This window comes from Archocentrus centrarchus, chromosome 8 (genome assembly GCF_007364275.1).
Source record: "Archocentrus centrarchus isolate MPI-CPG fArcCen1 chromosome 8, fArcCen1, whole genome shotgun sequence".
NCBI lineage: Eukaryota > Metazoa > Chordata > Actinopteri > Cichliformes > Cichlidae > Archocentrus > Archocentrus centrarchus.
Window position 1 is genome coordinate 2,371,132 of NC_044353.1, and position 12,558 is coordinate 2,383,689.

Sequence of the window (12,558 nt, forward strand, 5' to 3'; positions counted from 1 at the left end):
TTAAAGATGATAAATGCTGGTTACCAAAATCTTCCTCGGAGCGTTTCATCTCAGTGTAAGTCAGCTCGATTCCTATCGAACAGATTTCTGGTTACAGACATACTACAGCAGGTTGTATTTACACCACTTTGTGTTTAGATGCGTTCACAATCAAAACCCTGCACGTAAATATAATTACACTGGCTGCAGTAAAAATCTCACAGAAATAGAAGCACAAGAAATTTAACAGTCAGTTAATAATCGGTGGAAGGTGAAACCATGTGATGTGCAGTTAGTTAATTAAACACTGTAGGCAACTCTGAGAGGTAGCGCAAGCAAAATCCATACAAAACTGTGTACGAGTACACTACCACAGCAGAAATCAGAAAAGCTAGCATTCGTACTGACATCGAGCCAGGCCTTTTTCTTTTTTTTTTCTTTTTTAGAATTAATTATTTGCATAATGTGATTAGTAAACAGGCATGCTACATACAGAACAGGAGTGGGTGGAGTGAAGGCGTGAATGGGATGGAGGCGAACTCGTGCTGCATTCATGTCATATTCAAAATGTTTGTGTTGGTTTACGTTTCTGATTTTTAATGTGAAAATATGAACACAAATTTAACAAATGTTCTGATGCAGTCAACACCAAAGGCCCAACTCTGCAGGCACACCGAGTCGACGATGCGACAGCTAAAATTCATGAAATATGACATGAACACAGCTCTGAAAGACCCTCCTCTTCTCCCCCACCTCTGAGCCTGACCTCACCTGACCTCACCTCTACACTCTGATTGGCTCACAGTCCAAATTTGTCACTTCATCTCCTTAAAGACCCGCGGTGCGTTTTTGGCATCGAGGTGATTGCAGTTATGTCTCCATGACAAAGCTGGAGGGACTAATGGGTCACCTTTCAGTTAACTTCTCATACTGTTTATTTACAAAGTGCTACTCAGTTAGCTCACATGCTAAATGAGGCTACAGTCCATGTAAAAGCATTCTGTAATAAATACTCTGAGCATGCACAGGTTATAGGAGATGAAGGGCTGATTTAGTTCCATAACAACAGCTTATGTTCCTCAAAGATCCCTCAAAGTGTCTGTTAGCACGCACACATTTCCACACAGAGAGGCTAAAAGAGGAAGCTGTGCTGTGCTGGTTAGTGCGCACTCTCTGGTGTTTGGCACAGCGTCGCACCGAGACTCTGAAAGCTGAGAGAACGCCGACTGGACGAGGACAAACTGAGCACTGTGACGGGGTTTCTGTGTAAGAATCAAACTGGTGAACAGCCACTGTTCTCTAAATGTCATCGTGTCATAGCCAGAGTTACACCCAACAACTAAAAATGACCATGTTTCAGACCTTCAGGTTCTTCAACAACAATAAAAATACAGATTTTAGGATTTCTAAATGACTTTCACAGAGTCTGGCAGCAGACCCCTCCTGGCTCTGTGTGCTGTCGAGCAGATAAATCATAATACCTCATCTCAAACGTCTGTGAGTGTTGGGTGGACTGACAATACCAAAGCTGATTCCCAGCTGCACACTAACCAGGTTTGAGTGTATGCTGTTTGAACACTGGCAGATTTAAGTATACTTAGATCAGCAGGATTCATCTGTTAGGAACCACGGATAACTAAACGAGGTAATAATCCTTGTTTTCCCGCTGTATCATAGAGACTTTAGGCAGAACAATAACATGCATAGTACCTGCAACATGACAAGTATGTACTGAGATATTTAGTATTAGCATAGATCAGCTTGGTAATCAGGGACAATTAAAGGAAAACCCTTATAGAGTTCCTCAGGGATTACATTTGGTAGGACAACCTCGAATTTAGCATTAACCAGGTTCCCCTGACATAAAACCAATGGGAATTTTCTATAAACTTTTAGGTTATCATAGAAAATCTTGACACGTTCAGCAGGATAATATCCACAAACTGATGAATAAATACAATCAAAAGAAATAAAATGCTAATGATAGGCTATAAACAAGCTACACCATGGCTGCATGACTTTAACATCAACACCATGAAGCTCCTGTGTTAAATGTCCCTGATAACTTGTGCAGTCTGCTTCACCCACTTGTCTGTGAACACCTTATCTAGAACATGTAAAAGGCTCATTCCTGTGGCTCTCTATTAGCATCTTAGCTAAGCAGACAAACCCACATTCAGTGGATGGGAACACACAAATAAGAATTCAAATTTTAAAATTAGGTTTCTCTGTGTAGACAAAAAAAAGAGCAGTTTGGTTGGCGTCCACCTGACTATAGTAAAGATTACATAAGTTGGGTTTCTCACAGAAAAGCTTATAGTGGTCGAGAAGGTAAACAGTAAAAATTTACTGTGAGACACTCAGGAGACTCTATAAGGGGTTACCTAACGGCTCAGGAGACTCTCATGAGAACTATGTCCCCTCAAGGGCTTTGTCATTTGCACTGCCGGGGGGAACGGTGAACAGCCAGCTGTTGGTAGGTTAGGGTTAGGGTTAGGGTCAGGGTTAGGCGACTGAAAGGTTGGGGTTAGGACTTTAGTTTGTTCAACATCCACGTGTCTTTTATAGAATCTGCGTCTCTTTGAAACACCCAAATGAAAAACACGCCTCACAAAAATAAAACTATAACTCCAAATATAAATAAATATGAACTTTCACTTGAAAGGTAACATCTTCTAATTAATAAAATTTTTTTAATTTAGCACATGAACCCCAGCTAGAACAAACCTCAGCAACAACCCTAACCCTACATGGGTTGTTGATATTTGCCGTTGCCAGTGTTGCATTCATTTGTGTAATCAGTCACTGAACACTGACCTTGTGCTTGTGTTTATACCCTGTTTAAAGCGCCTTGAGGCGACTGTTGTTGTGATTTGGCGCTATATAAATAAAATTGAATTGAGCTGAACTGTACGGTCTAAGCCATCATCAGTAACAACCCCAACTCTAACCCTTTGTTTTTTAAAAGAAAGGCTGAAAGGACTGTTTTTGGGAAGAAATCTAAATAGTTTTTCTGGATGTCAATCAATTATTTTTGTCTTGGGAGTCTAGCTTAGATTTATGTTGATCACTGTGGATAGCTTAGACCTCAGAGGGTCACCAACAAACCATTTAAGTGTAGGCATAGCGTTGCATTTGAGACACATGCTGAGCAAGCCTAGCTTCAGAAACTAGAACCTGGAACCATCAAAAATCAAACTCTCACAGTTCTTTTGTTCTAAGATTTAAATCTGGGGTATGCATATAAGAACATTTTCCATAAAAAAGCTTAGATGTGAACCTGACCCTAACCTTGAACAGGTCATTGGCTACCAGGTGAATCTTTTAAGAGGATCTGGTAAAATCACCACCGTGCACTTACATTACTCATAGTTCCTCCTAAAAGGGAGATGTAAGATTGATATTCATCCCCTGTCACTGCAAAAAGGTGAGTAGAAAAATTCCTTCCAAGGGTGCCTATTGTTAGTTACTAGCATGAATAGAATTGATACAGGTATCAGATTTAGTCCATGCAGGTAAGGCTTGCACCCAAAAAAGGTTTCAGAATTATGATTTCAGATCACTGACTGATGCTTTAGGACGAGACCAAGATGTACCAATATATGAGAAGCTGTTGAGGAAATTCTTCTTGTATCAGCAGCAGAATATTTCATCAGAAAATGTCTTTGTCTCCTTTATGGGAAGAGGGCAGTAACTGCTATGACTGCTAGACTACGGACACAGACTGACATTAAAAGGCCGGAGAGAAAGAAGAATTGATCCATTTTACATGAGATCACACTGTGAACACTCAAAGGGAGTCGAGATGGCTCAGTGCAAATGTAACCTCAGCCACACAAATTAATAGAAGTCCCGGAGAACGTCAAGAATGATGTGAAACTTCCCATCACTTTATGTCCAGTAAGAGCCAAAGGCTGTGGTCAGGGAGAATAATGAAATACAGCTGAAACTAAAAGACTCCAAATCGCTTACAGTCAGACGACCACAGCTAACAGCCGGCAGTCTGAGCACCTGTGGTCAGTTCACTGTCTGTTATAATGTTGGATGGAACATTATGACTTACAGCAGCTCCTGGAGGAGATTTATCATGAATATGGAGAGTAAACCTGTGAGCCACACCTAATGTTCTTTCACAAAGACCAGTGAAACAAAGACTGAGTTACAGAAACCAGTGAAGCAGAGGAAGTCCATCTCTGTGCTCGTGTGCTGAAACAAAGATCACTGCTTCTCCTGCCTGCCTTCACAGTTGAAAAGACTTTTAGAGTCCCTCTTCAGTTCAGGTTAAACTATCACAGCAGCAGCTTCTCCCAGTTTCAGTTCATCTGAGACTGGGTTTCTAAATTTTTGGCATCAAAACGTAACAAACCAGGTCCCCCAGTTCACACCATTACTGGACCAGTAGGAATCAGAAAAATCCCATTTCCATGGATGTCCATGTCCATGCGAGGAAACCATCTGAGGAGGAGATAAGCTGCTACCACAGAATGAAATGAGCATCTGGTGATCCGTCCTTCTCTCCAGATCAGGCGTCAGGCATCAGGAGTGGGTTTGTTGGTCGTGTCGGAGGTAGAGCGTCAGGCAGACCATGCTCGTCGTGCAGCAAGAAACAACAGCAAAGAACAGGAACTGATTTGGATTCGTTTTACATCTGGTGCAGGCGCTCGACAACGATAGTGCTTCAGGAATGGGAGGAAACGGTGTCATGTCGGGTTTGATGTCATGAAGTCAGTCTCACCATGCCAGTTGGTTTTAATCAGGATTTTAAGATCACTGTAGAGAATAAAGATAAAATTCATACATATTTAAGCTGTTTTTAAGTTATAGGCGGCTTTTGCAGAAATCAGGCCCATAACTCAGAGCTAACTTACATCCCCAGTTCAGGACGATGGCCGCGGTGATGATGGCGATCCCTCCTAAAATGGAGACAACAGATAGCACCATGGCGTTCCGGCCCAAACGGCGAGCTCCGTCAACGTTGCCTTGCTGCAGACTGTTTCGGGACTGAAGGGAAGCAGAGAGTGAAGAAAGCAATAAACACCGACAGAGTTATGATTTGGTTGAGACAGTGAGACAACATTATAGTTACTGATGCAGACAGAAACAAAAAATCATCACAATATTGGATCATTTCAGAAATACAATACACAATATTGAATCAATATTCAGCTTTCTGCAAAAATGTAAATTTTGAAATCCTTGGTACCCACATGAATTATTTTCTTTAGGCTAGTTTCCTTCAAACTTTTGTGAAGGAAACTATTTTCAGCTGCTGTGCATTTTTTTCTGCCTGCAGCTCATAGTTTTATTTAGAAACTCCACCAGAGCTGAGAAAAAATCATCCTTATTTATCACCATGCACCGGTCCTTTCTGCAGCCTTTCTGAGATCCTCTTTCCTAAGAATTTTTGAGAAAACAGTTTTGGTCCTCAGTTTGTTTTTATTTTCTGTCTGGTTCAGTTTCCATGTTGCCATTAACATGTGGCAGCTGTTCTGAAGCTAAAAGTATGAATTATTTTTCCTGGAGTGGGTGGAGACCAAAAACAGAGCTAAAAGAAACTGAATATGAGATGCAAATGCTACTCAAACAGCTAACGACATGTCAGAATTGCTTTTTCTGGCTTCTAGTGTCCAGATGTTGTTGTACTCTAAACATATGCCGTCTCTTACTTCCTCTTACTTCTTTGTAGGTCTTCGCTGTTGAAACGAGTTTATAAAATGCAGAGAATTTGAGAGCCAAAGGTTAGCTGCTAATTTTCACTTTATGGCTCATTTTCTATTTGTTTCAGGCTCAGCGTTTCCTGAACCAGACATCTTCTTCTTTTTTAAAGAAAATTTATCAGCTAAAAGAAAGAAAAAAATGTCTGTCAGATGTTGTTAGTAAAGAGAAGTTGGTTTTATATTTATCACAAAACAAAGATGCAAAGTTTTTGTATCAACTTAGGGGCAGCTTTATAATCTGATAACCTGCAGTTACTGGGGTTAGGTTTACTGTTGATTCTAAATTGCCCATAGGTCTGAATGTGAGTGTGAATGGTTGTCTGTCTCTCTGTGTTAGCCCTGTGATAGGGTGGTGACCTGTCCAGGTGTACCCTGCCTCCACCCTATGGCAGCTGGGATAGGCTTCAGCGCCCCTGAATTGGATAAGTGGAAGAGAATGGATGGATGTCTGAGAGGATTTTTGATTCCACACAAGTATAAATGTGATAATTAACACCAAATATCAAATACTGTTGTCATGATTCATACCATCACGGAGAAGGTCAGGGCCACGATGTTTACGGGCCACATTGGGCAGAAGCAGGACAGGATAGCAAGGATCAGGTAGTCCCTCGGCTTGGATCCATCCACAGCGGCCTCTGTGATGGCACTGGGCTGGCGGGTGAGCGAGGGCCTGGGTGAACCCATCGCTAACGAGCCGGACCGGCTGCCCAAGCGTGGCCGGCCATTAGCATGGCCACCTGGCTTTGCATGCAGCTTGGGCGACACAGAGGGCGCTATGGGTGACGAGTCAGCCATCACAGGAGCGACGCCATTACCTGGAAAACAAGAAGCTATCAGAGAGAACTGAAAAATACCAGAGAAAGCTGATAACCACCTGTTACCACCAACTGGGGTTTTAGGTTGTGTCGAGTCAGCTAACACAAAGACAGCCTGGTTGTATTGAGCTTCCTTCATAGTGTATCCCTCAGGAGGTAACCTAGTAAAGTGCTGAAAATCACCTTATCTAGCTCTTTTTAAATTGGACAAACTGCTCTGCAAAGAAACCTTTTTCTAAAAATTAAACATCTAAAAATAAACATCTTCTGTAGAACTAGAGAGCGAGGAAATCAGGAAGCTCCACGAGATGTTCTCACAGGAAATGATAATAATTTAAATGATGATCTACCAAGAAAGGATTTCATTGTGTTTTCATTTCTAACCTAAAGCGATGCCCTACTGCGACTGGACCGGGTCGTGATCCTGGCAAATAAAATTCAAACCATAATCTTCACTGCTTTCATCCATTTTTGTTCTGGGAACGTAGCTCGGCCACCACTTATATCTTCAATCTTATTCTTTCGGTCACTAACCTAAATAAAGATCTGCCGAGCTCGTGGCTGTAGGTGCGGTAAGAAGGTACATTGACCCATAAATCAATAAATTCACCTTCACTCTCAGCACTGTCATCAGTACAGCAGACAACATCTACATCTACATTGCTACAATCCAGTCTTACCCCACTTGAGAATAAGACCCCGAGATACAATCTGGAGTGGGCGCTCGACTCAACTGAAAAGATGGCCTCGGGCTTAAATGTGCTAATTCTCATCCCACCACTTCACAATCGGCTGTAAACCTCCCCGAGCTGTAGGACATCACTGGATGAAGCCAACAGGACTATACCCAACAAACAAAGATAAAGATCCCGAGGCCACCAAACCCAATGCCCTGCACCTTTTGGCTGCACCAAGAACTTCTGTCCATGAAAGTTGTGAACAGAATTAGTGACAAAGGGCAGCTCTGGGAGAGTCCAAAACCACCTGAGGAGGAGTCTGACTTACCAAACTCTCACATTTAAGTCAGAGAGCAACATAATAAATGCTAAATATCAGATTTTAGAACTGGACAAATGTGGTCAACCAGTCATGGTGGGTAACAGATTAGCCTTAGATTCAGTGAACTCAAATCAACTTTTAAAGAAGCTTTTAGAAAGGAAAAGCTTTTGAAGGTGGACTTTTAGGGCTGTATTTACTGGTCTCTGAGTTTTCACTGATTACTGTCAGGTGGTCCATTGCCTTCCCCTCCTCCGTCTGCTGGGCCTCGGGAGCATCTGTTGTTGAGGGTTGTTGGTCAGAGCTGGTTGGTTGAGAAGTCACAGCAGTTTGGGCAGCATCTCCATCCTGCTGAGTGCTGATTGGCTGGTCTGGCTGCTGGGGTTCCTCCATGTTACTGGGCTGCTGGGTGGTGCTGGGGCTGGTGGCCATCTGACTGCTGAAGCTAACTGTTGAGAAACTTCTGGAGGCAGGGCTCGCTCTGAAAAGGATTACAGAGATGCAGTCAGTTATTTTGCTGCTATGAAAGCCATTAGGGGATTATTCTGATTACTGGCTGACTGATTTGTTTAAACGCCGATTTGTTGCGTCTATCACCAGCTGCATGAATAAACAGAACATGGCAGGTCAGAGATATGTGGTGAAGACTTTCCAAAAGGCAAACAGAAAAATAAAACCACTGTAAGCAAAGGGACTGTTATTCAATTTGCACGGTGAAGCATTTCTTGATTTAAAAATGCAATCAATGCCAGCATGGAGCACCCAGATAATCTAAAGGTTGTAGCATCCATAATTTGAGTGACAGCCAGAGGACCCTTGTTGCAGGGCCTTTCCAACCAACCCTTATTGCATTAATTACTTTATAACAGCCTGAGTGTTGCCATCAGTTTTTCAATCAAGAGCACACTATTCCTCAAACTTTGAGTCTAACATATCTGGTTTGCAGGTACAGCTATCCACCATCTCCAGCTCAATTGGGGGGACATTGAGAGCTTTGTCTGCCCATGTAATACCAGGCCAATTTGCATATTTAACCCTCTATTTTACGATGCTGGTAACCCTGGTAACAACCACTTCCATTGGTTGTTGATTCAATTACTTGCCTCAGAGCTGAAACAGAGAACTTCTAATATAATGCACAACTCCACCCTCTGGACTTCCTGTTCCATAGATATGGTACCATTTTTAGATGTTTTACAGGTTTCTGTTGCAGTAAAATACCTGCTGGGCTTTAACTACACTCCAAACACCTGTGGAGATCAACTCATCATTGGAGGGAGCCTCATCTGGTCATTAGAGGAACTGCAGTCTTTTGGCATCTTTGGGTCCTGGAGGCTGATACTCAGTGTGGACTGAAAGCAGAAGTCACTCTTAGTTTGGTTTGATGACTTTTCTTTTAAGAAACTGAAGGAATTTAGAGAATAATTCATGTTCGGTTGCACGCTGCAGTCTTTAAATCATGTCCTTTTTAGTTTGGATGATTTATGTGTTATAAAAGTGTTCTAAATAAGTTTATTGTTCAGCTGAGCATTGATCCATTTTTAAGAAAGCAATAATCCCTCAAACATCCTGCAGCTGAGTTAGGACTTACACTTCACTGCATGTATTCAATTTGCTGTTTTTTCCTCTCATGACTTCAGTTTTATTAAATCGCAGCAGCTTGAGAACGAGTCGGTAGATTCAACAGAGGAGCGATGATATTAAAAGCACGCTGTAATGAAAGAACATGATTACATTTTTATGCTCTGCTGTCGTTTCTCTGACGTCTCTTTCAGGTCTCTGCTTTCGAGACACAATCAGATGTCTGGAAGAGATTACCGCAGATGTCATCAGAGATATTAAAGGAAACAAAGCCTCAGATGATTCCTGTGACTCCACACGTAAAAATAACTCACAGTATTTCTCCCATTTATTTACAGTTTTATTGAGATCTCCTGACGTGACGAAGCTGCTTCTGTTCTGATCAATCAGCACAAAATTAACCCCGTTAGACGCTTTAAATGACAGCTGCACGTTTGCATAGTGAAGGTGAAATAAAAGAACACAAAGGGAAAATAAAGAAAAAAGAAATTCGTTATAAATAGATCAGCTGAAAACTGAATAGAAAAAATGGAGTATAAACAAATATTTTTATGAAATTATAGTTGGTGCCACCATATGCATTTTGGAAGTGAAATAAAAAATTAATTACTGGATAACTTTATTTAAACATTGATTTATTTACTCAAGTTTCATTGCAAATTAAATAAATACAGACTCTGGGGTGCTGGGTGGCTCAGTGGTAGAGCAGGTGACCACATACATGCTGTGAGGCAAAAGCTGGCAGTGCAGGTTTGAGTCCTGGCCTGTCATAAACGATACTGTCAATAAAGCTGCTGTGTACACAATCCTTTTTAAAATATTGATTTGTCATATTTATCTCATATTTTATAGATTAAAATTCAATTAATAAATACCTACATTTTTCTTTATTTACTATGTTAATGTTTATTTTTTATTTTAGCAGCTCTCATCCTCTATATTTTGGGCTTTTATCTAATAGTCCTTCTCTCTAAATGTATTAATTCATTCAAAATTGAATTAATTTTACTAAGCAATAAATAAATAAACAGGGAATATAATAAAAAAAATTCAGAAGCAAATACATGAATACATATGTTGACCTCTAAATTAAAAAAAAATGCCAATATATATTTTTGAATGGTGAATCAATTTGAAAATGAATGAAATATAATAGATAAATTAAATGAATAAATAAATAAACACAGATTTATGTCACATTTTATGAATTAACTGCTCTTAATGTTTATTTTAAGTATTAACACATTTTTTGTTATATTTGTTTTAAATCTTGGCAGTTTTGTTCCTCCATATTTCTTCAGCTTTCATCTTACTTTGCTCCCATATTTAGATGTTCCTGTGCAGATGGAGTTTCTGAGCTGCGAGGCTTTTTCTGAACGCCTTGTTCTTAATAAAAGTTGAGATTCCTCCAAATGGGCCTGGCGGTGGAGTTATTCATGAAATATTCAGACGTTTCCTCTGACAGCTTATCTAACAGCAGCAAAGTTAGAAGCTGAAATTATGACAGCGGCGTGTCACAAAGCTCAGAATAATTCTGTCTTTGCAAAGGTCGAGAAGAAGGAGAGGAATATTTATAAAAACAGATCTGCAGCATCTGTGTGGGTTGATGAGGGTGCTGGTTTATCGCAGTGACTCAACTCTTTCTTGCTGCTGAGGTTTGTAGCTGACGGGCGTTTGTGTAGGTGGGCTTGAGCTCAGCCAGGAGTTTAGACTCATGCATCAGTGAACAAAGAGCACAGCAATAATGGTGTAATTTACCAGTTAGTGAGAGGGGATTATTATGCTGTCAGTCACTGTGTCAGTGCAAACAGCCGGAGGAGTGATTACAGACTGATTAAAGCAGCAGACTTCAGTCACAACAGTTTTTATGTTCCTCTGTTTAAACACACACGACAACCTTCCTCCATGTTTCAACACTTTTTAATGCGTGTCTGAAGCAGCTGTAACAGCCTCAGCTCTCACCACCCAGTCAGACTCACACCCTGCAGACCCGTAAACCCGGAGACCGCATCGGAGATGGATGCAGTCGCCGTGACACCACCCATCGTGTTTCTGTCGTTATCTCGGGGTTTTAGTGAGTGAGGGGTGGAGCTTACTGAGAAACTGCACACTAATTGGCTAACAACTAGTGACTGACAAGTAATTATGCAAGGAGCATATCCTGGACAAACATCATTCTGGAAGGTAGAATGACTGAAATTTAAAAACAGACTTAAACTTTTACTCAGTCTGACCTGAAATGAGTGACTGAGGCCATAAACTCATCAGGAAATAGTTATGGCAGCAGCCTGCTCTCCACTGGCTTCTACAGGACCACAAGCCACTTTGTAAGCACTGCTATTGCCCCTGTTTGTCATTTGAAGAAGGCACTTCCACATTGATGTCATTTTTACATCCATCTGTCCATATAAAACCGCAGCGTCCACATTACTCATCTCCTTCGGGAACTGAGCAAAGAAAATAAACTACCCAGCTGGGACATTTAGAGTGCCAGCTCACACTCAGAGAACCAGAGTTACATCCAGTAACCACTGCTCCTATTTTGTTTGTGCTGCTCCCTCTAACAGGTGGCCTACATTGAGTTTGATGTGCAGTCTGAGCACCGCCCACATAAAACTAAAGGAAAGTGGAGTTCGAGGACCAGCAGGCCACCATGGTGACGTCCTCCACTGACACAAGGAAACCAATGAGTGAAGACTCCAACACAAACTCCACATGAAGATGAAAAGCTAACACTGACATGGCTTCAGAGAGGATTTAGTAATTTGCCTGTGTTAGCCTGTGAGCTAACATTAGCCACACAACGTGTGGTCGAGCTCGTGACTGTTTCTGTGTTTGAGATCGTAGTACGAGCATCACGACAGCAGAACCACAACGTTTGTTCACCGTGAATCAAATGAGACAGATTTCACTCACAGATAAACGTCTTCAAAGTGTTGCTTGAACATTAAAAAATGACACAGCACTGAATGCAATTATTACAGAAATCTGGAGGATTCTTCTTGCTTGATCAGCGATGGTCTGACTGCACCACTGATCTGCATGAACACAATGCCAACATCTGATGAGATGAGCTTTATTTATCCTAAAAGTTGTGGAGCGTTTGGCTTCATTGGTGTGCTGAAATTGCATATTTAAAGTCATTCTGACAAAAATAAGTTTATGATGTAAAGACAGAAAAATGGAAATGGCATAATTTATGGTCATTTCTCTGACTTTGTGATACTTAAACACTTGTCCTGTGTTTCCTCCTGAGTCCAGTTCGCTGCTCAGCCTCTGAGTGTCACTGTGATCTGCTGTGTGATCAGCAGTAATCTTATCAGATCAATCACACAGACTCATCGATCCGAGCGATGCCTGGAGGATGAGCTGCTTCCTAAAGAGCAGGTCTGGGAGAAAGCTCTGTCGCAGCACTTACAAGCTCGCTGTTGTAATGACTGCCAGGACTGCATCGATCACTCGGCCCC

General features: G+C 41.4%; 1 protein-coding gene across 1 annotated transcript; it reads right to left on the bottom strand.

Moving 5' to 3' along the window:
* Positions 1-11,356, bottom strand: LOC115785095 (trafficking regulator of GLUT4 1). The gene is made up of 5 exons (XM_030736556.1): positions 11,326-11,356; positions 7,711-7,991; positions 6,225-6,514; positions 4,848-4,980; positions 1-4,749 (listed from the first exon to the last, which is right to left on the bottom strand). The coding sequence occupies exons 1-5, from the start codon at positions 11,346-11,348 to the stop codon at positions 4,733-4,735; spliced, it is 744 nt and encodes a 247-aa protein (XP_030592416.1). The 5' UTR covers positions 11,349-11,356; the 3' UTR covers positions 1-4,732.
* Between the last annotated feature and the right edge of the window lie 1,202 nt (positions 11,357-12,558).